Source organism: Macaca nemestrina, chromosome 9, assembly GCF_043159975.1.
Source record: "Macaca nemestrina isolate mMacNem1 chromosome 9, mMacNem.hap1, whole genome shotgun sequence".
Classification (NCBI taxonomy): Eukaryota; Metazoa; Chordata; class Mammalia; order Primates; family Cercopithecidae; genus Macaca; species Macaca nemestrina.
The window spans coordinates 70147176-70174167 of record NC_092133.1 but is presented as its reverse complement, the minus strand read 5'-3'; the positions used below and the strand labels follow the sequence as shown (position 1 = coordinate 70174167).

The 26992-nt window shown below is 54.2% G+C and overlaps 2 protein-coding genes across 17 annotated transcripts; one reads left to right on the top strand and one right to left on the bottom strand.

Annotated features, from left to right (window-relative positions):
* Positions 1-388: 388 nt before the first annotated feature.
* On the top strand, positions 389-16035 carry LOC105466012 (N-deacetylase and N-sulfotransferase 2). 8 transcript variants are annotated; one of them, XR_011607842.1, is made up of 16 exons: positions 418-734; positions 1292-1391; positions 3472-4818; positions 5007-5094; positions 5409-5563; positions 5746-5931; positions 6191-6319; positions 6449-6631; positions 7332-7428; positions 8492-8615; positions 8760-8934; positions 9156-9326; positions 9434-9543; positions 9737-9839; positions 14456-14723; positions 14956-16035. XR_011607842.1 is itself a non-coding variant. In XM_071069747.1 (15 exons), exons 3-14 carry the CDS (start codon positions 3814-3816, stop codon positions 9796-9798), a joined length of 2448 nt encoding a protein of 815 aa, XP_070925848.1. In that variant the 5' UTR covers positions 417-734; positions 1292-1391; positions 3472-3813; the 3' UTR covers positions 9799-9839; positions 14456-16035. The 8 variants fall into 8 exon arrangements, 7 of the variants coding, with proteins under 7 accessions (XP_011713079.1, XP_070925848.1, XP_070925847.1 ...); XM_071069747.1 differs by having other exon boundaries at positions 417-734; positions 9434-9506; positions 14456-16035; XM_071069746.1 differs by lacking the exons at positions 14456-14723; positions 14956-16035 and adding an exon at positions 9948-10599 and having other exon boundaries at positions 417-734; positions 9434-9506.
* LOC105466011 (zinc finger SWIM-type containing 8) lies at positions 10710-26790 on the bottom strand. Of its 9 annotated transcripts, none has more exons than XM_011714770.3 (26): positions 26295-26790; positions 24014-24167; positions 23662-23756; positions 23313-23485; positions 23028-23135; positions 22815-22896; positions 22560-22680; positions 21356-21557; positions 21033-21208; positions 19705-20698; positions 18839-18970; positions 18513-18692; positions 18227-18410; positions 17917-18015; positions 16890-17014; positions 15531-15771; positions 15274-15432; positions 14940-15168; positions 14475-14764; positions 14090-14313; positions 13063-13551; positions 12334-12517; positions 12058-12234; positions 11775-11894; positions 11340-11518; positions 10710-11187 (listed from the first exon to the last, which is right to left on the bottom strand). In XM_011714770.3, exons 1-26 carry the CDS (start codon positions 26500-26502, stop codon positions 10984-10986), a joined length of 5529 nt encoding a protein of 1842 aa, XP_011713072.1. In that variant the 5' UTR covers positions 26503-26790; the 3' UTR covers positions 10710-10983. The 9 variants fall into 9 exon arrangements, with proteins under 9 accessions (XP_011713072.1, XP_011713075.1, XP_011713073.1 ...); XM_011714773.3 differs by having other exon boundaries at positions 12358-12517; XM_011714771.3 differs by having other exon boundaries at positions 17917-18000.
* Between the last annotated feature and the right edge of the window lie 202 nt (positions 26791-26992).

Sequence of the window (26992 nt, the reverse complement as noted above, 5' to 3'; positions counted from 1 at the left end):
CCCCAGCTACTCGGAAGGCTGAGGCAGAAGAATCGCTTGAACCCGGGAGGGGGAGGTTGCAGTGAGCCGAGGTCGCGCCACTGCACTCCAGCCCAGGGGACAGAGTGAGATTCCGTAACAGAAAGAAAAAAAAAAAAAACTTCCTCATAACCTCCAACCAGCGCTCGGTGCTGCGGAGGCGAGGCGGGGCGGGGAGGGGAGGGAGGGTGAGTGCCCTGGGAGCCGGTTGAGGGCCTCGCCCCGCCCCTGGTCCCGCCTCCGGCTAGGCCGCTCCGCCTCGTCCCCTCCGAGTGGGCCGGCCCGGCTCCCCCTCCGCGGGGCTGAGTGGATGAGCCCAGGCCTGAGCCCGCCCCTGCTACCGAGTCGCGGCCCCAGACGCCCGGCCGGCGGTGCCATCGCGCGAGAAGGAGGGGGTGCGCTTCCGCGGGCGGGGCGTCCACCCGCCGTCTCGGAGGCCGCGGCTCGGCCCGGCACTGCGGAGGGCCGCTTGGTTTCCCGGCACCCAGGTCGTGCGGCTGCTAGGGCCGGAGTCGGTGGATCCGAGCGGGTGCCATCAGCGGCGGCGCGCCGCCTCCCCCGGTGGGAGCCGTGGTTGGGCCAGGCTGCGGCAGAGCGTTCGCTCGGAGATGGCGGAGCAGCCGCGACGCGGCCCGTGGCCCCGAGAGCAGGGAAGCCGGGCAGCCCCGGGACGCGGCGGAGCCCGGGGACAGCGGGGACGCCGCCCAGTCCTCCGGGTGAGCCGCCCCTGAGGAGACCCCCCCGCCCACGGTCGCGCTCAGGCCCCGCAACAGACTCTCCTCGATGTTGCCACCATCGCCACCCTCAGGGTCGTCCCGGGGCGGCCCAGCGTGCGCCCCCCACCCCGATCCTTTCCGCCGGCCTCCCTCAGAACCGCCTCGCTCCCGTCCGGACCGGGCGGGCTCCCTTCTTCCCGCAAGGCTCTCCCAGCCCAGAGGCTGTTTTCGATGTCACCCCGGAGTCGCCGCCGCGCGCCCGTGGCCCCTTCCCCTTTGGTGTCCCACATCCGGTGCGCTCTTCGCATCCACCTGTACCCCCGTCTCCTCTCGGCGGGGCTCCTCCACCCGCCAGCCTCGGGCCCCCTCGGCGCCCGCAGCCTCCGCGCCGCTGCTCCGGCAGTCCCGATCTCCCCTAGCCCAGGCCCGGCTCCCGTCTGGCTTCGCCGTTCTCAGAGACCTCCCGCACACACCCACCCCGCCCAGCCCTGCTGGCCCTCAGCGTTCACTGGCCCGGCCTGCGGCGCCCCTTCCCTAAACCTTGCTGCTTCTTCCAGGTATGAAGCTAAAATGCAGCGGCTAAGAACGCGGCTCTGGAGCTTGACAGGCCTGACGTCGAATCCCAGCCCTCCCATCAACTGAGCTGTGTGATCCTGGGCAAGTTTCTAAGCTTCTCTGAGTTACTCATATGTGAAATGGGGATAATGGAGCACGTACGTTTTCCCTACTTCTTAGGGCTGGTATGAAGATTAAATATATGTAAAGCTCTTAGAAGAATGGCTGGCAAGTTTTAAGTTCTCAAATACGGGATGATACACCCTGAGTATCAACTTCCCGTCAGTGACCTCCTCACTACGATGTTTTCTCTAAAGTTGCATCAAATTCTTAGCATTCACCCCTTCTCGTCAGCATTTTGATCCTCTCCCCCAGCTCTCTTCTCATGTCGTTTTACCTAGGCCAAAGCTGGACTGTTTTTGTTTTTTTTATTTTTTATTTTTCTGAGCGGGAGTCTCGCTCTGTCACCCAGGCTGGAGTGCAGTGGCTCGATCTCACCTCACTGCAATCTCCACCTCCCGGGTTCAAGTGAACTGCCTCAGCCTTCTGAGTAGCTGGGACTACAGGCGCCCACCACCACGCCCAGCTAATTTTTGTATTTTTAGTAGAGACAGGGTTTCACCATGTTGGCCAGGCTGGTCTTGAACTCCTGACCTCAGGCGATCCACCCGCCTTGGCCTTTCACAGTGCTGGGATTACAGGTGTGAGGCACCACGCGTGGCCTGAACTGTTTTTAAATCATCTCTGTCAATTCTGAAGGACCTCGGCTCTGCCTTATCACCCCTGAGATGTGTGTGTTTGGGGGTAGGTGGTAGAGAGGGATTGCCAGCCTTACAAGGAGGCTGAGGTGGGGATAGTGACAATAAAACTTAAAGAAGCAGTTGATTTAAGAAAAAGAACAGACTCAGGAGGCTGAGGCGGGAGGATTGTATGACCCCAGAAGTTCAAGACCAGCCTGGGCAACATAACAAGACCCCCATCTCTAAAAAAAATTAAAAATTAGTAGGGCGTGGTGGTGCACAGCTGTAGTCCCAGCTACATGGGAGGCTGAGGTGGGAGGGTCACTTGAGCCCAGGAGTTTGAAGCTGCAGTAGGCTATGATCACACCAGCACACTGTATCCTGGGTGACAGAACAAGACTCCATCTAAAAATAATAAAAGAGATCCCCAAAATTAGACCTCCTTAAAACTGTGTTTTTCTGATCACACTGTCCTCTTTCCTTCTGTCATTGGTTGGATGTGATTTAAGCTCCTGTTACTCTCTGTCATCCAGTCCTTACTCAAGTTGTTCTGTTTGTGTAACTGAACTCAATACCTCATGTCTCTCCAGGCTAGCTCAGGGACTCTTCTGAGCTGTTGAGGAATAGGGTTGGAGAACCACTTAGGCTAAGTTAGGAAGGAGAACTAGAGTGGACTCAGTTGTCTGGCTTTTCTCAGCACCCAGTGTGTGGCCTGCTCAGGAGTTACATTTTTATCTCCTGACTGGCAAAGTTGAGGTGAAGGTCAGGGGCAGATAATGTTTCACAAGCAACAGGTAAGGGAGTCCCTAAGTTCTGGGTTTGGAAACTGGTAGAATGATTACCTATCATGAGGATTGCTCTTTCCTTTTGAACTCCCCCACCATAGTGTCCACCTGACTGCAAGTTCGTTAATGCTGTTGGCTGTGATATTGGGTTTGATTGATGAGGACGATTAACAGACTCATGAGTTCCTTATCTGATATTTCGTTGGAGCATGGGACTTTTGAGGACTTCCGGGGCTTTCCGTCCCTTCCTCACAGAAAGATCAGAGCTGTTGCTGGCTGGCCAGCTACTCAGTCATGGGCTAGGAACTCCTTTCAGAGCAGGGCTGTTTTTAGCCTCCTAGGATATTTAGCCTCTTGTTGATGGGAGATTTGTTCCCCTCTATCATTTGCATATACTGCTCCATCTCTGAGCTTTGCTTAGAGTGAAGAATTTGGACATTCATTTGGGTATTCTAAGAAAGGGAAAGGGAACAAGCTGTGAAGCCAAGGTAAAGGACTTAGCTTGTAGATTCTCCTACAGGAGGCTTTTTTTCTTTTTTTTTTTTGAGAACAGATTATCCAATAAGCAGGAGGTAAGAGAGATGGGATGGGGAGGAAAATGGATTAATGACACAGTTTCAGAAGGAGGAATAACCCACTGATTTATCTGTCTTACAGGTAGGGGGGCAGAGATTGAAATTTGCTGACCTTTGATGTGAGGCACTCAGCCAGGGCCAAGGGGAGAGCCTGGCAAGATTTGCAGCCTGAAGCCATGGGCCAGGGGGCCATGGTGACCTGAGACTAGTGGACTCTGTATAGTTGCCCCCTGCTTCCCCTTCTGCCTCCCCTACCCTATACTAAGGGGACTCATCTCCACCTCTTAAGGAAACTCCCCCTGAGGGAATCCCTGTCCCATATTTTCCTATCCTTCTACCCTTCCAAGACAGTCCTAGCCTATAGAACTCCTACCTCCCATCACCTGAGGTGGTCCCCATTCCTCCCTCCCTTCCTCCCCCCGCCATGCTCCAGTTGTGGAAGGTGGTACGCCCAGCTCGGCAGCTGGAACTGCACCGCCTCATACTGCTGCTGATTGCTTTCAGCCTGGGCTCCATGGGCTTCCTGGCTTACTATGTGTCCACCAGCCCTAAGGCCAAGGAGCCCCTGCCCCTGCCCTTGGGAGACTGCAGCAGCAGTGGGGCAGCTGGTCCTGGCCCTGCACGGCCTCCAGTTCCACCTCGGCCCCCCAGGCCTCCAGAGACAGTTCGAACTGAACCTGTGGTCCTTGTGTTTGTGGAGAGTGCATACTCACAGCTGGGGCAGGAAATTGTGGCCATCCTGGAATCTAGTCGTTTTCGTTATAGCACTGAGTTGGCACCTGGCCGAGGGGACATGCCCACATTGACTGATAATACCCATGGCCGCTATGTCTTGGTCATTTATGAGAACCTGCTCAAGTATGTCAACTTGGATGCCTGGAGTCGAGAACTGCTAGACCGGTACTGTGTGGAGTATGGTGTGGGCATCATTGGCTTTTTCCGAGCCCACGAGCACAGCCTACTGAGTGCCCAGCTTAAGGGCTTTCCCCTTTTTTTACACTCAAACTTGGGGCTCCGGGACTACCAAGTGAATCCTTCTGCCCCGCTACTGCATCTCACACGCCCCAGCCGCCTAGAACCAGGGCCACTGCCTGGTGATGACTGGACCATCTTCCAATCCAATCATAGTACATATGAACCAGTGCTTCTTGCCAGCCTTCGGCCAGCTGAGCCCCTGGTGCCAGGACCAGTTCTTCGTCGGGCCCGGCTTCCCACTGTGGTACAGGACCTGGGGCTTCATGATGGCATCCAGCGGGTGCTCTTTGGTCACGGCCTTTCCTTCTGGCTCCACAAACTTATCTTCGTTGATGCTGTTGCATACCTCACTGGCAAGCGCCTCTGCCTGGACCTCGACCGCTACATCTTGGTAGACATCGATGACATCTTTGTGGGCAAGGAAGGGACCCGCATGAAGGTGGCTGATGTTGAGGTCAGTCTTGTTACTTAAATTTTTTTCTTAGAAGCTATTCACACTCTGGCCTGTCATACTCCCTTCGTTGATTCTGAGCTTGTCATAGGTACACTCCCTGCCTTTCCAGGCAGGAAGAATGCTACTTCTCATGTATTTCCTGTTCAGCCTGCGCTCTTGATTTCTCACGTTCCTGTTATTCTTCCCAGGCTCTGTTGACCACCCAGAACAAACTCAGGACCTTAGTCCCCAACTTCACCTTCAACTTGGGCTTCTCGGGCAAGTTCTATCATACTGGTGAGCTTATTCCCCTACTCCTTTAGCATATCATAGCTTGACCTGTCCCTTCACTGTCCACTTCCCTGGGCAGACAAGTTGGAGAAAAGGGTCAAGGTTTGGGGTCAGACTGCTGTGAGGAGCTAGTGGTGGGCATGAATTTAGGTTCGCACGGGTGGCTGGAGGGCAAGTTGGCAATGGGGCAAATAGAAAGTCTTACTTAGGCAAGGATCAGTAGGGTTGTCCCAGGGATGGAAGGTGGTCAGTGTTAATACAAAACAAAGGAGGGAACAGGGGCTGACTGGCTGTGGTCAGTGGTCAGCGTGTGGTCATAGGGACAGAGGAGGAGGATGCAGGGGACGACATGCTGCTGAAGCACCGCAAAGAGTTCTGGTGGTTCCCGCACATGTGGAGTCACATGCAGCCACACCTGTTCCACAATCGCTCCGTGCTGGCTGACCAGATGAGGCTCAACAAACAGTTTGCTCTGGTAAGACCCTTGGATCTCTTCCCCATACTTTCTCCCAGCCATGCTTCCTTTTCTACCATCCCCTAATGGGCTACCCTTTTCCTACCCTTTGCATTTTTCTTTATTTGGAGGCTTCCCCACCCTCTTTACCCTCTACTCCCCAAACCTCACCAGGTCCTGGTGAGAGTCTATGCCATTCCCAGGAGCATGGGATTCCCACGGATCTGGGGTATGCTGTGGCCCCCCACCACTCGGGCGTGTACCCCATCCACACGCAGCTCTATGAGGCCTGGAAATCTGTGTGGGGCATCCAGGTGACCAGCACTGAGGAGTATCCCCATCTCCGCCCTGCCCGCTACCGTCGTGGCTTCATTCACAATGGCATTATGGTGAGAGACTCCCAATACAAGCTTGAATCAAACTCTCACATTTAGACAGCTTTCAACATGCATTGACCTATGTTCTCTATCAACTGCCAGTCCAAGTATGGGGGTACATAATCGGGGTAAAAAGGTGAAAAAATCTTAACACCCTCAGTAAGAGCTTTATTGCTATAACTTCAAACTGAGTCCTCTATAAATCCCAGTATCCTCCATCTACTTCTCATTCTGTCTTTCAAATCTTTTCTGTTTTTTCTTTTCCCTCCAGGTGCTGCCCCGGCAGACATGTGGCCTCTTCACTCACACAATCTTCTATAATGAGTATCCTGGAGGCTCTCGTGAACTAGACCGGAGCATCCGAGGTGGAGAGCTCTTTCTGACGGTGCTGCTTAATCCGGTAAGGTGCTGAGAGGAAGGGCTAGAAGATTGGAGAGTCAAGGTGTTTGCAGGCTGGGACCTTTACTCCAAGGCTAATTCAGAGGTGGGGTAGGCTCTCCAAATCTGAAATGCAGGTACCCCCTTACAGATTAGCATCTTTATGACCCATCTGTCCAATTATGGAAATGATCGGCTGGGCCTGTACACCTTTGAGAGCTTGGTGCGCTTCCTCCAGTGCTGGACACGGCTGCGCCTACAGACCCTTCCTCCTGTCCCGCTTGCACAGAAGTACTTTGAACTTTTCCCTCAGGAGCGAAGCCCCCTTTGGCAGGTAAAGGTGGAGTTCAGTCTGATGAGAGACATGATAGGGGTGGGGTGTTTTTTTGTTGTTGTTGGTTTTTTTGATTTTTTTTGAGACAGAGTCTTGCTCTGTCACCCAGGCTAGAGTACAATGGCACAATCTCTGCTTATTGCAACCTCCACCTCCCGGGTTCAAGCGATTCTCCTGCCTCAGCCTCCCTAGTAGCTGGGAATATACGCACCCACCACCACGCCCGGCTAATTTTTTGTATTTTTAGTAGAGATGGGGTTTCACCATGTTGGCCAGGCTGGTCTTGAACTCCTGACTACAGGTGATCTGCCCACCTCAGCCTCCCAAAGTGCTGGGATTACATATGTGAGCCACTGCGCCCAGCTGGGATGGGGGTTTAAGAAAAGACTAGGCCAGGCCGGGTGCGGTGGCTCATGCCTATAATCCCAGCACTTTGGCAGGCAGATTACCTGAGGTCAGGAGTTTGAGACCAGCCTGACCAACTTGGAGAAACCCCGTCTTTACTAAAAACAAAATTAGCCGGACGTGGTGGCACATGCCTGTAATCCCAGCTAGCAGGAGAATTGCTTGAACCCAGGAGGCGGAGGTTGCAGTGAGCCGAGATCATGCCATTGCACTCCAGCCTGGGCAACAAGAGCAAAACTCCGTCTCAAAAAAAAAAAAAGACTAGGCCTTATCTGATTATTGGCCCTGGCTTCAGAATCCCTGTGATGACAAGAGGCACAAAGATATCTGGTCCAAGGAGAAAACCTGTGATCGTCTCCCGAAGTTCCTCATTGTGGGACCCCAGAAAACAGGTGAAGTATCCTTAGCTAACTTCTCTTGCCCTGCCTTAAACCCAAAGGATCCTTTTGTCAAGGAACTCTCCTCTCTCCAGGTAATCACAGGAATGAAAAAAGTGTTTTTAATTTTAATTTTTTTTCTTTTTTTTTTTTTTGAGATAGAGTCTCACTTCTTTGCCCAGGCTAGAGGGAAGTGGCACGATCTCAGCTCACTGCAACCCCACTTCCCGGGTTCAGGCAATTCTCCTGCCTCAGCCTCCCCGGTAGCTGGGATTACAGGCAGGTGCCACCACGCCTGGCTAATTTTTGTATTTTTAGTAAAGACGGGGTTTCACCATGTTGGCCAGGCTGGTCTCGAACTCCTGACCTCAAGTGATCCGCCTGCCTTGGCCTCCCAAAGTGCTGGGATTACAGGCATGAGCCACCGTGCCTGGCCTTAATTTGAATTTTTTTTTTTTTTTTTTTGAGACGGAGTCTCGCTCTGTCGCCCAGGCTGGAGTGCAGTGGCTGGATCTCAGCTCACTGCAACTCCGCCTCCCGGGTTCACGCCATTCTCCTGCCTCAGCCTCCCGAGTAGCTGGGACTACAGGCGCCCACCACCTCGCCCGGCTAGTTTTTTGTATTTTTTTAGTAGAGACGGGGTTTCACCGTGTTAGCCAGGATGGTCTCGATCTCCTGACCTCGTGATCCACCCGTCTCGGCCTCCCAAAGTGCTGGGATTACAGGCTTGAGCCACCGCGCCCGGCCTTAATTTGAATTTTTAAGGGAGAAAAAAAGGAACTCCTTTTATACCCACCCCTCACTGATCCAGTGTCTTGAGGCAGTGATTCCTAACCCTGGTTGTATATCAGAATCATCTGTAGTGTTTTCACAAGCTCCACAAGTCATTCTGGTGCACAGTTAAAGCAGAGAACCACTGTTTCAGCCCTTCCCTTCTCTCTCAGACTTGCCTCCTATCATTGTCGTTTGGCCATGGGGGATTTTCCTACCCAGAGTGGTTATTTTTTCACTTCCTTCAAGCTTATGCTGTTGAGCGGGCTTCCCTCCCACAATGGCCGGTTCTTTCTCTCCCATTTAGGGACTACAGCTATTCACTTCTTCCTGAGCCTGCACCCAGCTGTAACTAGCAGCTTCCCTAGCCCCAGCACATTTGAGGAGATTCAGTTCTTCAACGGCCCTAATTACCACAAGGGTATTGACTGGTGAGACTGGGTCCCATTTGAATGTTTCTCAGAGGAACACTCTCTTCCCCCAAAATACCCCATTCCAGCTTCCCTCAGCACAGACTTCTGGTCACTTCACTCTGCATATTTTTCTACTTCTCTCTCTTCTGTGCTACTTCCTAGGTACATGGATTTCTTCCCTGTTCCTTCCAATGCCAGCACTGATTTCCTATTTGAAAAAAGTGCCACCTACTTTGATTCAGAGGTTGTACCACGGCGGGGGGCTGCCCTCCTGCCACGAGCCAAGATCATCACAGTGCTCACCAACCCTGCTGACAGGGCCTACTCCTGGTACCAGGTCTGCCTGAAGCTAGGGACACACAGGCTAAAGGTTGGGGGTAGCGGGTAGGGGGCAGTGACTGCTATGCTAGAGAGGGAGGAAGGAGTGAGGGTAGAGAAACTTACTAGTGCCTTGGGGATGGGTACCCATGCTGTACTGTCTGTCACCAGACCAAGCGTAAGGGCATAATAATACTGTCAAATCACTAGTCCTTCACCTTCCTTCTCTTCGTCCTTCAGCATCAGCGAGCCCATGGAGACCCAGTTGCTCTGAACTATACCTTCTATCAGGTGATTTCAGCCTCCTCCCAGACCCCTCTGGCACTACGCTCCCTGCAGAACCGCTGTCTTGTCCCTGGCTACTATTCTACCCATCTACAACGCTGGCTGACTTACTACCCCTCTGGACAGGTATAATCCCCGCAAGAGCCATCAGTGGGGTTCCCCTTCCCCTCTTCTTCCCTTCAGCCCAGAGGCTTCTTAGGAATATAGAGGGAACCACATCCCTGTCCCTTTAGTTGCTGATTGTGGATGGGCAAGAGCTGCGTACCAACCCAGCAGCCTCAATGGAGAGCATCCAGAAGTTCCTGGGTATCACACCCTTTCTGAACTACACACGGACCCTCAGGTGGGAGAGCATGACCCAGGGGAGGAGTACTCTATGGGAAATGGGGAAGCAGGTTGACCATGTCTGTTAGAGACATGGATTTACTGTCTCACAAGGAGAGACATGTCCCTGTGGGCAGGGAGGGGCATTGTGCATTTATGGAACTTGAGTTTCTCTTTTCCCTGCCACCTCATGGCCTTTTCCTGTTGAGCAGGTTTGATGACGATAAGGGATTTTGGTGCCAGGGACTTGAAGGTGGTAAGACTCGCTGCCTAGGCCGGAGCAAAGGCCGGAGGTATCCAGATATGGACACTGAGGTAAGTAAAGCCAGGGGCTGGGGAATCCCTCTCCACTTCCAGGATCTGATTCTGTGTCCCACTAGTGTCCCACTTCTTACCATTTCTGCCTCCATTTTCTCCTGTCAGTCCCGTCTTTTCCTTACGGATTTTTTCCGGAACCATAATTTGGAGTTGTCGAAGCTGCTGAGCCGGCTTGGACAGCCAGTGCCCTCATGGCTTCGGGAAGAACTGCAGCATTCCAGTCTGGGCTGATGTCCCAGCCTCCCGTACCAGCAAAATGCCCTCTGCTTCCCTAAGGGGCAAGCTCAGAGCAGGGCCCACAAGGGGGATTAGAGTGGCCTGGCCCCTCCCCCTCTACCTCAGTAGCCCCCTGAGAAGGGAAGGGTATCCTTTTCCCATAGTTCTGGGGCGAATAAAGGGACTTCCTTTGGTACCCCACATCATGGTACTAGGTACCTTTGACCCATCATCTTGGGAGGTGGGGAGGAATGAGAGGGTTCAGGCAGGGTATAGGGGAATGTATTAGTCCAATGAGATTTCCCTTTTCATCCACAGCAGTGTATCTATCTATACCTGGCTATGGGAGAGACCCCTTGCTATGGGAGGGACCCCTTGCTATGGCCCCTTTAGTCAGGCAGTGGGATCTACCTGTGGCCCGGCCTCCCTAATGTCATTCACATTGAATGGGGATGAGGTCGGACAGTGGCTCATAGAGCTGAGTATGAGCCCTAGCTGTGGGCTAGAAATGTCCTTAATAAACATCCTTATTTTTCTGTTTTGTCTGCCTCCCTGGAGTGGGAAAAACTTAGACTAAAGCGTCAGTTTTCCCCCCAGTTCAAGGTTCATCTGCACATGGAGTTTGGAAAGAAGGGAAAGGCCCAGGTCGACTAGAGTAAAAAAGGAGTTTATATATTTATAAATGCCAAATAAATACCAGAGGCCACCCAACGCCCCCTCCCAGACAGGGCTGTCTCCCCCAGCCCTAGGCTTCTAGGGTCTGAGACATCTTGGCCCCAGGCTACAGCCCAAGAGCAGCTGTCAGTCTGGGCTACCAGGGAACTGAGTGAGGATGATCTGTCCAGCCAAGCTTCACTCCCCCTGTGTGAGGGGCCCCCATAGCCACAGGCCTGGGTCCCTGTATAGGACCCTACGGGTGAAAGACTCAGGGGGAGAAGGTGGCCATCTCGAGTGAGACCCGCTGCCACAGCTCCTTGGTCTGTTTGCTGCGCTTGAGGTTCTGTAGGATGTCGTTGAACTGCATCATGCCCATGGGCGTCAGGCAGAAGGCGCTGCGGGCGCTCCGGATCGCATTCACAAAGTCGTCGTAGTCCGCAGGAGTCAGGTGAATCAAGCGGTGGTGGATGTACTGGAGGAGGATGTGTGCAGGATGAGCACAGAACCAGGCCCTGCCTCCCTTCCCTCTGGTACAAAGCACAGAACCAGGCCCTGCCTCCCTTCCCTCTGGTACAAGACCACCCAGGAAGTGCTCCACCCTGCTCCATAATTCTAGCTTGTCACCTGCATGTATGCCTGCTGGCAGCGCTGCACCAGTTGGTGGAAGGCCGGGGCACGCAGGTGGTTGTGGGCATGAGCGGGACTCAGCCGCTGCAGCGTCTCCATGACGATCTCCTGCAGCACAAACGGGCTCAGCACCCCCTTGGCTGCCCCCACACAGAACTGGTGCACGTAGTTCACTCCTGGGGGGCAGGGGGAGGGGCATGAGACGGGGGTGGCCACCTCTGCCCTAGGGACCCAACTTACATATCTCAGCTCTGGCCTGGCAGAGAGCCTCCCTCCACCCCAGGAGCTGAGGTAACCCTCCGCCCCCCGCGCACGCACACATACCCGACCAAGGCCTCAACTCTGAGCAAGAGCTAGGAAGGAGGTCTGGGATAAGGAAGGTGGGGGAGAGCAGGTGGGGGGGGAAATGGTCCTAGGGAGGGGAGGTGTTACCCAGCTTTGCTGCCAGCCCCAGCAACCATTTGACATCATCAGTGTAGGGGGGGGAGCGGGAGAAGTTGTTGGGGTGATCGTTGTGTGCCCGGCGACCCAGCATCTCCAGTGCCAGCATTCCTGGGAGATAAGAGTGGGTACATGGTAGGGAGTATCCTCTTCACCCTTTACCCCAACCTGCCACCTGACCCCACAGCAAACAAATGAAGAGCTAGAGGAAGGGTCCTCTGAGGAGCCACTGGCACAACTGCAGGTAGGAGCACAGAAAGGGATGTCCTCTCACCGACACGGTAGGCAGCATGCAGGTGGTGCAGGCTGTGGGGACTGACTGGCTGACTGTGCGTCTCCTCCTCGGGTGGTGGAAAACCTCCGCTCACCAGAGGGCTGGGCTGTGTGGTCAGGGCAGGCAGTGAGGCACCCTGGATGGCTGGAAATGTGGATGCTGGATGGACACTGCTCACTAAGTGGGATGAAAGCCATGTCAGGAACTCAGCCCAAAGAGAGGCAGAGAAGATTCCCTCCCCACCTCCCCTGCCCAGTGTGCCTCCCCTCCATTCACCTGTTCCCTGGCCCCACAACTCACAGGCCACACTGGTGGGCAGTGGAAGCCCTGGCTCTGTGTGGTAGGGATGTACTGTGATGGGTGCCATGGAAGGGACGGGGAAAGACACAGCAGTGGCAGCAAGTGAGGGAGGAGTCACTGAATAAGGGTACTGAGCCCCCAGGAATGCAGGATGCACACCCTAGGGGCAGGGAGAAGAACAGAGGGCAGATGCCAAGTTCGATTAGGATGTTGCTCTCCTGCTTCACCCCCACAAGCTGCTATCCTGACAGTTCTTTTTTTTTTTTTTTTTTTTTTTTTGAGATAGAGTCTTGCTCTGTTCTCCAGGCTGGAGAGCAGGGACACGGTATTGGCTCACTGCAACCTCTGCCTCCCAGGTTCAAGTGATTCCCATCTCAGCCTCCCAAGAAGCTGGGATTATAGGCATGCACCCAGCTAGTTTTTAGTAAAGATGGGGTTTCCGCATGTTGGCCAGGCTGGTCTCGAACTTCTGACCTCAAGTGATCCACCCACATCGGCCTCCCAAAGTGCTGGGATTAAAGGCGTGAGCCACCATGCCCGAACGTCATTTCTTATTTTAGTTGGGCTGGGTCCCCCAGACTCCCACCACCTCACCAGGACTTTTGGACAGCCCAATTATACTCCCAGAGTACCCCACCCCAACCCCCTATGAATTCCCAGTATTTTCCCATGTCTCACCCCACCCCAGCAGAACACTGGTCTCACCTGTGGGTATGCAGAGCTGGGCACAGGGAAGACGGCAGGCCGGGGCATGTGAGGCATGGGGTGGGCAGGGTGAGCTGGGTGAGTGAGGTACTGAGGGCTACAGGGCAAGTGGGGCTGTAGAGCAGTGTAGGGGTGCAGGCCAGGGGAGTGGCCATGCCCCAGTCCTGGACCCGGGTACAAACTAGACCCCACCGAGATGACGGGCACCACTGTGGCTGCTGCTGTCACTGCTGCCGCCGCCACTGTAACCGGCTCAGTCCCTGGGCCCCCTCTACCCTCAGGCATACCCCGCCCAGCCTCCCCAGCTACCCTGATCCCACTGGCACTACAGCTTGTAGCCCCTTCACGGGCTGTGGATGAGCCACCTGCAGTTTGCTCATATAGCCAGAACCACTGGTGAGCAACCTCAAACAACACTTCAGGGTACACTCCCCCACCCTTAGCTGCCTCTTCCACTGCCATGCAGGCCTTCTCCAACATCAGGTTGTCCTGGAAGAGAGGGGAACAGAGTGTTAAGGGGGAAAGGCCTTTACCACATGGATGGTGTTAGATGAGATTCCAATGTCTCCCTCAGAGCTATCTCATTCCCAGGGAGGCATCAGAGGTCAGTGTCAATGCTCAGAGTCCGTTATCAGAGCAGTGAGTGCTTCACACACTGAATAAATACTGATCAAAGTCAGTCAAGACCCAGGTTATAGTCCCAGTTCCAAACTAATTTAACAGCCCCCTCCCATTCAAGTCTTATATGTATGAGGCCTTCCCTAAGTTTTCTATCCTGAGTGATGATCTTGGTCCCTAAACTGTAGGCCTCCATTTCCTTATCTGTAAAATAGAAATAAACCTAACCTTTGAGTTGTAAAGATGGGTGCAAAAGCACATTAATAGGCAAAATGTCACCATGAGAGGACCAACAGTCATCTGTAAACTCCAGAATATGGGAATCAAGAGCTGGGCCCTTAGCTTTCCTATGCCCAACCTCCCTGCCCAGATACCCCAGAAGAGGTTCCCAGATTGCCCATAGAAATACCTGTTCCTTGCACTGCACCAGGGCCCGCTGGATCTCATTAGGGTTCAATGCATGGGCATGAGGCAGGCAGCTCAGGGCCAGCTCTGCTGCTGCCCTCACCATATTGGAGTCTCTTGCCCGTGATGCCCTGTCAGCCAGGGATGCAACCTCAGGGGGTGTCAGGTGCCCATCCCAGCATTCTACCAGTATAGTCAGGGCTGCGCTGCCTATCTCCATGGCCTGGCCTTAGGGGAAAGAAGAGAAGGGCAGAGTTGGGTTAGTGTGGGCACCACTGGGGTGTGAGAATAATGTCTCTTTATCAGATCAGTAATCCCCCACAAAGATAAGGCTCTTATCCCCACCAATTAATCCCCCTCCCATACCCAGGTCAGGTCAAATGATTTACCTGTAATCCAGGAAACGTGAGAAGAATAAGTACGTGAGAGCCAGTTGGGAGAAACAAAGTTGTGCAGGCCAAGGGCATAAAGCCCAATCTCGAAGGCGCAAAGGTGCAGGTTGCGGTGAGGACCCTGGTGGCCCCCTGAGGAAGATGGATGTGTGAAAATGGAAGTGCTGCTGTTGCCCCCTGCCTTGATCAGCACTGTCTTCGCCAGCTCGAAGTAGAAGTGTGCAGCTGCCTCTGATGGCTGATTGGGTACATGGGGGGCATGACTCTCGGGGCGGCGGCCCTTGTACCTGAAGGGGCAATGGGGTAGGGACGGGGGTTGGGGTTTCTTTGAAATGGGTATCCCGGTAGGTTGGGAAGGACCAGGGAAAGTGAGGATGCTGGGAGACAATGGTTGGATGGCACTAGGGATATGGCTCTGAGGGTGGGCCAGATCAGGGAAGATGGGGAGTTCTTCCCACTGACCTGCCAACTTCAACAGTCTTTGCCCGGGCTCCTCCACTGGCACTGGCCCGGCGACTTCCACTGGAGGATGAGGAGCCCAGGGAGTCCGAAGAAGAGCTGCTAATGCTGTCACTGTCCTGACCTCGACCCCAGGAGGTGGGGGCCCAGCCCCCTCGAAGTGGTCTCCGGCTTAAGGTCGGGGAGCTATCCGATGTTGTTTCAGGGGCACTGCTGTCAATGCTGGCCATGCCTAACCCCCCAAAAGAAGTCAGTCTCAGAAGTCAGGAGTCCCAGATGTTAGACTCCAACCTTCAGGATTATCCTTCCCTCTATGCTAGCCCACAGGCTGTCCTACCTGTGTGCTTCTTCTTAGGCCGTCCTGGAGACCCCCATCCCCGTCCATTATAGCCTCCACGACTGCCAAGTGCCAACCGGCTAGGAACCTTCCCTTCTGGCCTGGGGGTCAAAGCTGCCTCAGATGGAAGACCCTCACAGGGGGAATGTGGGGAACTCTCTAGGTGAGGAAAACAGGACGCTGGGATGAGCCCAGGAAAGGGGATCTCAACATAGCTCCACACCATTCATCCCCCCTGCCCAGTGCCCCCACCTCACCAGGCACATTCTTCTCTGTGAAGCCCTCAGTGGGGCCTGGCCCAGCCCCTGCCACACTCCCTGGTTGAGCAGGCCCTGCAGAGCCTGAGGTCAGTGGTTGCAGGGCCCCTGGGGCAGATGGGCCCCCGTGCTTTGAAGGAGACCTCTGGCTGGCTGTGGTTGGGCGGCTAGATGAGTAGAAAGAACTCAGCGTCTGTGGCTTATGTGTCTGGCTCTCTCGGTCCAAGAGTTTGTCTAAGATCTGGAAGACAGAAGCAGTGACCTCCAGAGAAGCAGTGACAGGATGCCCTTTAGCTCCTGACTTCTGTTACCTTCCTGTCTCCTTGAAATGGCCAACTCCTACATCCTCAGGGAGCCTTCCCCAATTACAACCACAGGATGACCTCCTGGCTTACATGTCTTTTGTTTGTAACTTATTCAACCCCAACATATCTTGGTATCCTCCATTAACACCCACAGGGCAGAATATACTGGTAGTCAATAAATACTGAAATAAGCGAATGAATGACTTTATGCCCTCTGCTTCTCTTCTTCCACCCCCGGCCCTAGCACTCCTATAAGAACCATTGGTCTCCTCTTATTCTTTATGAGATGTCCCCAAGATTCCCTACTTACCTCCTACGGGCAGAAGAGCACTTTTCTTTTTTTCCTCTTCTTCTTTTTTTTTTTTTAAGAGACAGGGTCTCGCTCTGTTGCCCAGGCTGGAGTGCAGTGGTATGATTATAGCTCACTGTAGCCTCAAACTCCTGGGCTCAAGCAATTCTCCCACCTCAGCCTCCCGAGTAACTGGGACTACAGGCGCGCGCCACCATGCCCGGCTAATTTTCTAATTTTTTGTAGAGACAGGGTCTCACTATGTTGGCCAGGTTGGTCTCAAACGATCCTCCCGCCTCTGCTTCCCAAAGTGCTGAGATTACAGGCATGAGGCACTGCACCCAGCCTAAAATAGCACTTTTCTCATTGTACTGGAAACTCCCTGAGAAAGGTAGTAAAATGTGCTCTCTTTCTCTGCCTGTCAAAGGCCCCAGTACCTCAGTCCCTTACTTTTTTTTTTTTTTTTTGAGACAGGGTCTCGCTCTGTCACCCAGATTGGAGTGCAGTGGCGCAAACCCGGCTCATTGCACCTCTGCCTACTGGGTTCAAGCAATCCTCCCACCTCAGCCTCCCAAGTAGCTGGGACTACAGGCATGTGTCACCATGCCCAGCTGCTAATTTTTTGTATTTTTTGGTAGAGACGGGATTTTGCCATGTTGCCCAGGCTTGTATCAAACTCCTGGGCTCAAGCCATCCGCCCACCTCGGCCTCCCAAAGTGCTGGGATTACAGGCATGAGCCACCGCACCCGACCCCAGTCTCTTACCTTCTTAAGCTTGGCCTGGTCGTCCTTGTAAGTGATCATTAGTGCTAATGCCAGGTCACCCTTCTCCCGACGTGTACCTTCACATAAGAGGGGATGTTCTGCCTCGCTCACTGTTGTCTTCATGCCTGTGAGAAAGAGGACCTTATGGGGATTGACAGTAGTCATAATTCCCAAGGCAGCAAAGGCAAGAGGCCAGGGTTCCCAAGCCATCAGCATATGAGGTAAGGGGTTCCCTTGGTCCAACCCACGTCACCTATAGAAGTCCTCATTGACTACTGCATCCAACCTAAGCTCTGGTGTGCTTTTCAAAACCTTCATAACCAGGTCCAATTTGCTTACCCAGCATATACTTACCACTTTAGGGAAGCCGGGCTCCTCATTCTCATGAAAACTTAATTGCATTGTGTGTTTACTCACGGTGTTCGCTGGTCTAGGACCTACTGATTTTTTAACCCACATTCCATATTCTACCACTTCCCTTAGGCCTTTCCCTAGATTTCTGTTTTGCTGCCCTTACAATACCCAACACCCACAGCACACAATTTTTTTTTTCTTTTTTTGAGACAAGGTTTCACTCTGTTGCCCAGGCTGGAGGGCACTGGTACAATCACGGTTCACTGCAGCCTCAATCTCCAGGCTGAAGCAATTCTCCCACTTCAGACTCTGGAGTAGCTGGCAGCACAAGGCATGTGCCACCACACCTGGCTAATTTTTTTTTTTTTTTTTTAGTAGAGATGAGGTCTTGCTAGGTTGCCCAGGCTGGTCTTGAATTCTTGAGCTCAAACGATCCTCCTGTTTCAGCCTCCCAAAGTGCTGGGATTACAAGCATGGGCCACCACACCCGGCCATATAGCACACATTTTTGCCCTGAATTCCTGACTGTCTTACAGGCACTAGTTGGCTCACACACGTCACCCTGACCTTCCCATTACCATACAGCCCTTCAGAACAAGGCACAGGTCTCATGTCCTTTAAGACCTGAACCAGGCTTAGCTCATGGATGTGTTCAAGACGTTGACAGACTCACCCAAGGCAGCAACTGCTGCTTCAAATCCCAGCTCCTCATCCCCAGGTGTCTCGCTGTTCCAGTTGCGACTTGGGGGCCGGGAACCTGTGGGAGAAACCACTGTATAAAAGTTGGGGTAAGTCAGGCAGACAGAAGTATCATGCACAGGAAAAAAATGCAAGGGAACCCAAAATCCTCATCATCACAGACCTACCCATGAAGCTGCCTGATGGGTCCTAAAGGTGATTCAGAACCTTGGGGCTCTTGGTTTTTCTTAGAGAAAGCTACCCCTACCCCAGTTCCCCACTTACTGTAGGGTCAGGCACCATACCTGGAGCACAGAGAACGTCAAAGATGAAACTGGCCAACATGAGAGGCAACACAGGCCGATAGTCACAGAGCGTCCCCTCCCGAAGCTCCTCTGCCCGGCACCGCATGGTACTCATCTCGCTCGGACCCAGAGGGATCTTCTTGAGCAAGGCAGCCACCTCAGACTCCTGGTATGCCAGCTTCACCTGAGGGCACAGGAAAGAGCTCAGACCTCCAGTGTGTCAACAGAGATCAAGGTATAAGGCTCTAAAGAGACTGAAGTACAAGGCTGAGATGGAGCCTCTGACCTCCAAGGCCTTGGTAGAAGCTGGAGGCCTCTGCAGCTCCAAGGCAAACATGCCAACTCGGAAGGCCAGGTTGTGGTGCTCTGGACGCTCACTTAGCACTGTCAACAGGAAAGCTGCCTTGCTCAGGGTGTTGGTAGCCACCCAGGTCTGACGGCTCGTGGATACCTTGTTCTTCTTGCCCTAGAAAAGGAAGAAACACAGGAGACAGACAGATGATTCTGACTTACCCTGGTGGAGGTAGAAGGAGGCTCTCACTTGGGGTGGGGCATGGGAGCAGGTTGGGGTAAGTGGGGGAAGGGAAGGTAGAGGAAGGGGGTCTCTCTCACCTTGGCAGGGGGCGGCTCTACCTTGAGGTCGGGTGGGTTGGCTAGCAGATCCTGGGCAAGCTCCACGGTGAGACGGGAGGCCTCATTGCTGTAGCCATGTGCATGCAGGGCCTCAGCACAGGCAAACAGTACCTGGAAGGAGGACATGGGACCAGAAAGGTTGAAGTCCCAACTTCCAGGGGCAGGACATCATGGTCACTCATGCAGCCAACATTCCTTGAACACTTGCTACATGCCAGGCCCTGCGCTGCTCCACAGGAGCTCTGGTTAGAGACCCAGATACATAAACACACGCCACCGTGATGCCAGCTATTACAGGGAAAAGTCAATGGGAAGCAGCGGGATATCTTGGGGCAGAGGGACAGTATCAGAGACACTCGCTAGAAGAAATGATCTTTTAAGATCCCTGAGACATGAAGAAGAAACACTGGCTAATGCAGAAGAACATTCCAGGCAGAAAGGTCAATCTGTCCAAAATCCTGGAGGCAAGAGAGAGCCTGGCAGATACAGGAGTGGTTCAGCTGACTGGAGTGCAAAGGACAGAACAGCCAAGTGAGGCTGGCAAAGCAGGCAAAGACCAGATCAAGTGGACCCTCATAGGTCATGCCAAGCACTTTCATTTTATTGTAAGGGCAACAGGAACCCATTGAAGGGTTTTAAGCAGGAGAGTGATACCATCACATTTTAGCAAAATCATGTGGAAGCAGCAGGAAAGAGAGTAGACTGAAAGCAGGGAGGCCAGTTCGGCGCCTGCAACAGGATTCTCACAGTCCTGGTGATGGTCCTGACACTCCCAACTAGAGCTAGAAGGCCCCTCCCAGCTGTGGCTAAGGAGCACCCAGCCCTCCCTCCTTCCATCCCCTCACCTCCATGCGGCTCTCCTGTTCCAGCGGCTTCAGCCCAGCAAACAGATCGTGCTCCTCCCCAGCCCCGCCCTCGGCCTTCTCTTCCTCGCCCCCAGCCCCATCCTGGGCATTCAGATAGTACGCCTGGTAGTCGTCATCCTCCTCTCCAACTGCAGGGGCTGCCTCTTTGGTTTTGGGAAGCCCACTGCCACTCTCATCTGTAGAAGGGACGTCGTCCCGGGTACAGACATCCCCAGGCAGTAGGCCAGGGGGACCGGCAGAGGCTGTGGGAGGCTCAGGCCCTTCTGAGAAGTACACACCACCATCTTCTTCATAAGTATCTGGGGGCTCAGGAAGGAAAGCGGAAGGGCCTCGGGAGCCACCGTGGAGAGGACAGGGTGGAGGGCTCTCAGGGAATCCCCCGAAGGTGCTGGCCTCTGCGCCCAGGGCCAGGCTGCTGTCATCCAGGCTCATCTCGGCCAGGTCAGGCTCCAGGGAGCTGTCTTCACTGCTCAGCCGTCGCTTGCTCCCGCCACCTGCTGAGCCCTTGCTCCCACTGCCAGCCCCACCCAGTGCCTTGGCTTTGCCCCCACCTGGACCCATCTTATGCAGAGCTTTATCTCCCCCTTCAGCTGAGAGGCGGCGGGGACCCCGCTGTGATGAGGGGACCCCCTCACCCAAGCCCTTTCGCTTGGTCCCAGGCTCCTTGGGCCGCACAGCTGGCTCAGCAGGAAGGGGTCGGGGCCGGTCCCGGGATTCCTCCAGGCCCCCAGAGCGGGAGGCACCTGGCCGAGAGGGCAGGGCCCGGGCCCAGCACAGTGCCAGCTTCCTGTCAGTGCCGCTGTAGGTGACACCGGGAAGTGGGTAGGCCTCTTCCCAGTTGAAGTAGCAGGCCTCCACCGCTGGCCGGAAGCCAGGGAAGAGCCGCTCCAGCGTCTTCTTGTGTTGGCCCCGCTTGACGTTCTCAATCACCTTCAGTTGCCACTGCCGCAGCTGCGTACACAGTTCCCGGCGCCTGTGGGAACAAGGGGCAGGAGGCTGCTGAGGGGCTACTGGGAAAGGATGGGCATGGAGTAGGTGTACACCCCAAAGAGGGGCACGGGAAAAGGACACAGGAACTACTTCTTGACCCAGCCCCATAAGCATCACTGAAACACTGGGGAATTTTGAAAATGGGTGTTATTTAGGGGAGGGAAGGATGAAAGCCTCTCAGAAAAAGGACTCATAAATCACTGCTAACACCAGTGCTCAGCACCTCCCATTTCCCGAGGACTAAAATCATGGTATGTCTCTGCAAACAAGGAGATGGCCCAGGCTCAGTTCTGTGGTGAGCCTCAGGGGAGACTCACCGCTGGGGGCTGAGTGCAGGGTCCAGCACGGCCAGCCTCCACAGTGTGACCATCTCGTCACACATGCTGGCACAGGCATGGGCTGCCACCTCTGACTGCCCGTTGCTACGGCCCGTGTGCCCACTGGCACTGCTGTGTGAGGCTGAGGTACGTACGCTATACCACCAACCTGTTATCTGGAGACAAAGAAGGCTGTGAGCTGCACCTGAGAGCTCAGAGAAAGGCAGAGTAGCCCTTCCAGAGTCCCTTTCAGCAAAAGGAGGATGAGGCGGGGGGAGGGAGAGAATGAGCCACCATGGGGCTCCCCAACGCTGGGTGATTACCTGCTCATAGGTGAGGCACTGGTCAGTGAGGATTTCCAACAAGGGGGCAGCATTGCTGTCCCTCCGCTTGAACATCTCCCGCACGATGCTTAGCAGGTTCCAGACGCCCTCCGGCTCACGGCCTCTCAGAGGGCGCAGCAGACATGCCCATTCAGCAGCGGCTGGCGGCTCCGTGGAAGACAGATACATGGAGTTCACATCACTATAAAAGCAGAGGAACAGAAAACCATGACAGTAAGATGGGGCTCAATGAAACCTAAAAGGGCTTCCGGCCCCAAAATACAGAAGACAGAGAGAAAAGAACATCTGTAACAATTTTTGTTTTTCCTTTTTTGAGACAGAGACTTGCTCTGTAGCCCAGGCTTGAGTGCAATGGCACGATCTCAGCTCACTGCAACCTTCGCCTCCAGGATTCAAGCAATTCTCCTGCCTGAGCCTCCCGAGTAGCTGGGATTCCAGGCGCCCGCCACCACGCCTGGCTAATTTTTGTATTTTTAGTAGAGATGGAGTTTCACCATGTTGGCCAGGCTGGTCTTGAACTCCTGACCTCTGGTGATCTGCCCACCATGGCCTCCCAAAGTGCTGGGATTACAGGTATGAGCCACCGCCCCTGGCCACAAAAACTCTTTAAATCTTTCTCAGGCCGGGCGCGGTGGCTCAAGCCTGTAATCCCAGCACTTTGGGAGGCCGAGACGGGCGGATCACGAGGTCAGGAGATCGAGACCATCCTGGCTAACACCGTGAAACCCCGTCTCTACTAAAAATACAAAAAACTAGCCGGGCGAGGTGGCGGGCGCCTGTAGTCCCAGCTACTCCGGAGGCTGAGGCAGGAGAATGGCCTAAACCCGGGAGGCAGAGCTTGCAGTGAGCTGAGATCCGGCCACTGCACTCCAGCCCGGGCTACAGAGCAAGACTCCGTCTCAAAAAAAAAAAAAAAAAAAAAAAAAAATCTTTCTCTGCCTCCGTTTCCTGATCTATCAAAGGAAGAAAAAGAACTCTTGCTGGGTAAGAGCAGACCACTCTGTGACTGTACAAGGTCACCATCTTCCATCGATTCGTTAGTGACAACTGTGTGCCAGGCACTGTGCCAGTTCAGGGAATAAAAGTTAGGGGTCACAGGCAAGGATAGAAGAAAGGATCTGTCATCAGCCTGAGGGACGCTCCCCCTCCACCACAGACACAGGTATGCAGAGATCTGATTTACCTGAAGACCACAGGGGAGGGGCCACAGAACTTGTGCAGTGTCTTCTTGATGTTGTCAGTGAGTGTCGATTCATCTAGATACCAAGTACTCTGGTCCGATGCTGAGGGCCCTGCTGTGGGGTCTGAGGATGACAAGCAGTCAGTCACCTAGAGATAAGGGCCTGGATTCGCCTGACAACAGCAAGCCTTGAATAAGTGGTGCTCTGCACTACAAGCTTGCTTTCTTCCTACTGCCCATCTTTCTCCCCACACTCACCCGGAGCTCCACACACTGTATTGATGGCTGTTGACTGGGAAGACAGGAGTTCGTCCAGGAGACGCTGAGCTGTGGGGAGGATCTGAGGGAGAAAGAGACAAAGGCAGGCAGAACACGGCCTAGGTGAACCCATGGAGGCCTGGGCCTAACAGGAAGGCCGCCATGCGGCCTGGCCCGGAGCTAATTGCAGGAGGGGGTGCCGACCTCACCCACCTGCTGAGGGAGCTCACTGATGAGGTACTGAGCAAACTTCTGCAGCTGGTCCCTCTGTAGCCGGGACAGGGACTCTGAGACTGGGGCTCGCAGGCAGACTGCAGAAGCCTGAAGGGGACACAGAGTAAAATGGAATAATCTGAGAACAGGCTTGCTGGAGCTGGAGCTGGGGGACAGAGAGGCAGAGTAGGGGAGGTGAGGGGGCTCACATTGTAGCCAGGCATGCAGCAGAGAAGGGGGGGATGGAGCGTAGGATAGGGCCGGGATAAATTGGGAGGGCCTCACGTTGTGGATGCGGAAGAGACAGAGTGCCACGACGTGGGTGCACCATTTGGCCCCAGCCCCACAGGTACAGCTGCAGGAAGTGACCCGGCAGCGGTCAAACATCACAGCCACGTTGTAGGCCCCTTTGGGAGGGACCATCTGAGGTGGCACCACTGTAGCACTCAGGTGGAACCCTGGGGAGAAATGGGGGCGTGGTCAGGGAGCACTGTCAAGACCTGGGTCTCTGCCCTTGACCCTGGCCCTGCAGTTATTCAGACAACATGCTCCAGCTTCTTGCGGTGTGTTCTTACTTCATAAGCCAGGGGATGGGAGGAGCAGGGTGTGCCACATGGCATGATGGCCCACTCACCTATCTGCAGTGGGTCCTTCACAGCCCTCATGCGGAAGAGCTGATCCCCTCGCTGAAACTCATCTGCACTGCCATTGGCCAGGCATGAATACAGCCTGGGGGTGAAGAAGAGGACACAGCCAAAACTCAGCAAATAACCTTTGGCAGACCCTGTCAGAGACCACGATGCCCTAGGCACTCTCTCTCCGGGCAGGGGGGAGTGGGTGGTGGGGGGGGGAATCCCAGGCAATCCCTCCCTTGTCTTCCTCTCACCACTGCCCCAAATACAATGTCTCCTTTGTTCAATGGGAAACCCAGCAGAGAGTGTGGAGTATCAGGAACCCACTTCCCACCATCAGTCCTTTGGCCTCACCGAATGTCCTCTTCATTCTCAGGGAAGCTCCAAAAAGCAATTCGGAGCTGTAGCTGCTCAGGCACCGGTGGGTAAACTTTCTCCACCACTTCAAATGGGATGTGAAATGCCACCTGCTTTGCTGACAGCTCCACCAATGGAATCACCAGTCCATCTTTCCAAACAATGGTTGGGATCAGGGGAAAGAGAATAGGAAATGAAAAGGGCCATGGTTTCTTGGCACTCATGCCGGTGCCACATCCTGGGCCTCACCTTCACTATGAAAGAAAGAGGAGACCTGGATGAAAGTCCTAGGGATCCCCCTACAGGATACACTAACCCTTAAGGCTCCATATGGGAAAGGGGAGCTGGACAATCCCCAGCCCACAGCCGGCTACACCTAAGGTCTAGAACAGAAGATACCAGAGATATCTTAAGAAACTCCTGGCCAGAGAGGTGCATTCCAGGACTCTAGCAAGTAACCCTGCTCACATGGCTCAGCATTGAATTTCCCATATTCCACGGACATTTTAAATTCAAATTACATGGTTAATGTCTCTCCTCTGGCATTCTTGCCTCCAATTGCTTTTTTTTTTTTTCTTTTTTTTAACCATCTCTTTTACTCTAGATGACTGTAGGCCTCCAGCTAAGGAGAAAAGATAGACCAGAGCCTGGAAGGGATCTCAAGAAGCACGAGAGGCCGGACCACTTTTGGCATACCTAAATGATGACTTCCCACACTGGAAACCCTCAAGGGGAGAGAGTTATCACAGGGGACCTAGCTGCTGCTGCAACTGGAATCACCTGGACTAAGATAAAGGTTTTTACCACTCAAGGTTTTCCACAGTGTTTTAATCAAAAAGTAGGAAAAATAGGACAAACTGTACATCTTACAAAATTGCCAGTCACATTAAAAGATAGATCAGAAAATCATAGAATTAAAAAGAACCTTTTTAAATTTAAAACTTTTAAATTTAAAGTGTGGGAGCACTAAGCCCCAATACTACCCACATACTCAAACATGAAAGAAGCCGGAAGGCCACAGAAGACTCACGGTAAAACTGCCTATGATCTGTGTGTGTTTGTGTGTGTGTACACAGGACATATTCTCTCTCTAACTGAAGCTGAATGTCACCACTCCGCCACTCCTAAAAAGTGATATATGTGCCGGGCGTGGTGGCTCACGTCTGCAATCCCAGCACTTTGGGAGGCCGAGGCGGGCAGATCACCTAAGGTCGGGAGTTCAAGACCATCCTGACCAACATGGAGAAACCCCATCTCTACTAAAAATACAAAAATGAGCCGGGTGTGGTGGCGCATGCCTGTAATCCCAGCTACTCGGGAGGCTGAGGCAGGAGAATTGCTTGAACTGGGGAGGCGGAGGTTGTGGTGAGCCGAGATCGTGCCATTGCACTCCAGCCTGGGCAACAAGAGCAAAACTCCGTCTCAAAAAAAAAAAAAAAAAGTGATGTATGTAAATTTCTTCGTGTCCCAAAAGAGCACCAGAAATCTCCACAAACCAGTTTGGAAAACGAGACTCTTGGAAAACCCTGAGTAGAATCACACAAATTAAACTCAACTGCTGAAAAAAGCCAGCTTCCACTGAGGACCAGGACAAAAACTGTGCCATGAGGAAGGCACAGCAGGCAAGTCCCAGCCTTGGCTTCTGACAGATGTTTGATATGGCCAGAAGCAAACAAAGCCTATGATCTAAACCTATGAACTATGGAATCTCTGGCAGGCCAGTTCACCTCTACTTTCCTCTGGGTGGAATCCCTTCTTGGTGCTTCTGGGATCAGAGATCATCACCCCGAAGCAAGAAGCTCCCAATGCATTTTGCAATGCGGTGACACGCCACAAGTGGTCACTTCTTCACAATCAGCCCCCTACCCACATTCTCTTCTGTCTACTTTCCGGTATGCCTTAGACTGAACTCAGTTAAGTATTCCCAAGTCAAAGACAAGATTCTTCTCCTTTATCCCATCTCTAAGGCAAAGGAGTGACGAACGATTTACTTTCTGTCCACAGGATCTCCCTGCCACAGAGCGCGCGCGCGCGCACACACACACACACAGGTGTGGAGAAGCCAGCCCACCCCAGGAAAGCCGGAAAAGCGAGTTCTGAAGTCTGTTCTAAGCTTGGGACAGCTCCCAGTCGGGGACAGCTCCCGGCCGGGGACAGCTCCCCGCTCTTCCCCTGGCTGAAGGGAGCTCTCGGTCGGGGACAGCTCCTGGTCCCGGACAGCTCCCGAGCGAGGCCCAAGCAGGGCCTGCCGCTCCTCCTCCCCCCAGCTCACTCTCACCTCGCATTCTGGTACCGCCACTGCCACCTCCGCCACCGCCGCCAGTGGGGGAATTGGGCCCCGCTGACTGTTTGCGCCATCCCCGCCAGTTCTGGCAGAGGCTCTCGGCCTCGGAGATGAAGGAACAGAGCGAATCCTCCTCAAAACGGTCCGAATCCTCGAATGAGAAGCGCTCTCCGTCCTCCCACTCCGCAAACATCAGCTCCATGGGGCCCGCACCCCCCGGAGCCGGGTCCCCCCCCGCGGATCCGGGGCCTGGGCCGCCGGCCGGGGGTTGAGGGGAGGCCCGGGGCCTGAGGGGCGAGCCGGGGCTGGGGGTGGCCGGGGCGCTCAGGGCGGCCGTGCCGGGCGAGAATCTCAGGCCTGGGAAAGAGACGGAACCGGGCCTCGCCCAACAGCGAGGTGCAAGCGGTGATCTTGGCCAGTCTCCGAGACTTAAGGCCGGGACGAAGCGCTCGGCGGCCGGGGCCTCTAGGCGGCTGCGGAGCCGCCTCCCCCATCAGCTGATCTGGACTTCCGGCCGCGCGAGCCGCCACCACTTCCGCCCTCGCGCGCTCGGGATCCGGATCGGGTACGGGCGGATGTAAGGGACACGTTTATTTAATTGCTGCATTTGCTTTTTTTCCCTCGAGCCCACCCTCAGACACTATAAGAGGAAGCCAACCCCCAATGTTATACGAAGCAACTACAGATCCCAG

What these genes read in the sequence shown, in the direction of transcription:
- LOC105466012 (XM_011714777.3), top strand. Translation starts at nt 3,814, where the DNA reads ATGCTCCAGTTGTGGAAGGTGGTACGCCCAGCTCGGCAGCTGGAACTG. An exon ending in GGGCAAGTTCTATCATACTG is followed by an intron (nt 5,095 to 5,408) that starts GTGAGCTTATTC and finishes GTGTGGTCATAG; the next exon opens with GGACAGAGGAGGAGGATGCA. An exon ending in AACTACACACGGACCCTCAG is followed by an intron (nt 9,544 to 9,736) that starts GTGGGAGAGCAT and finishes CCTGTTGAGCAG; the next exon opens with GTTTGATGACGATAAGGGAT.
- LOC105466011 (XM_011714764.2), bottom strand. Translation starts at nt 26,502, where the DNA reads ATGGAGCTGATGTTTGCGGAGTGGGAGGACGGAGAGCGCTTCTCATTC. An exon ending in GAGAATGAAGAGGACATTCG is followed by an intron (nt 23,757 to 24,013) that starts GTGAGGCCAAAG and finishes CTTCACCCCCAG; the next exon opens with GCTGTATTCATGCCTGGCCA. An exon ending in TAGAGCCGCCCCCTGCCAAG is followed by an intron (nt 18,693 to 18,838) that starts GTGAGAGAGACC and finishes TTCCTTTTCTAG; the next exon opens with GGCAAGAAGAACAAGGTATC.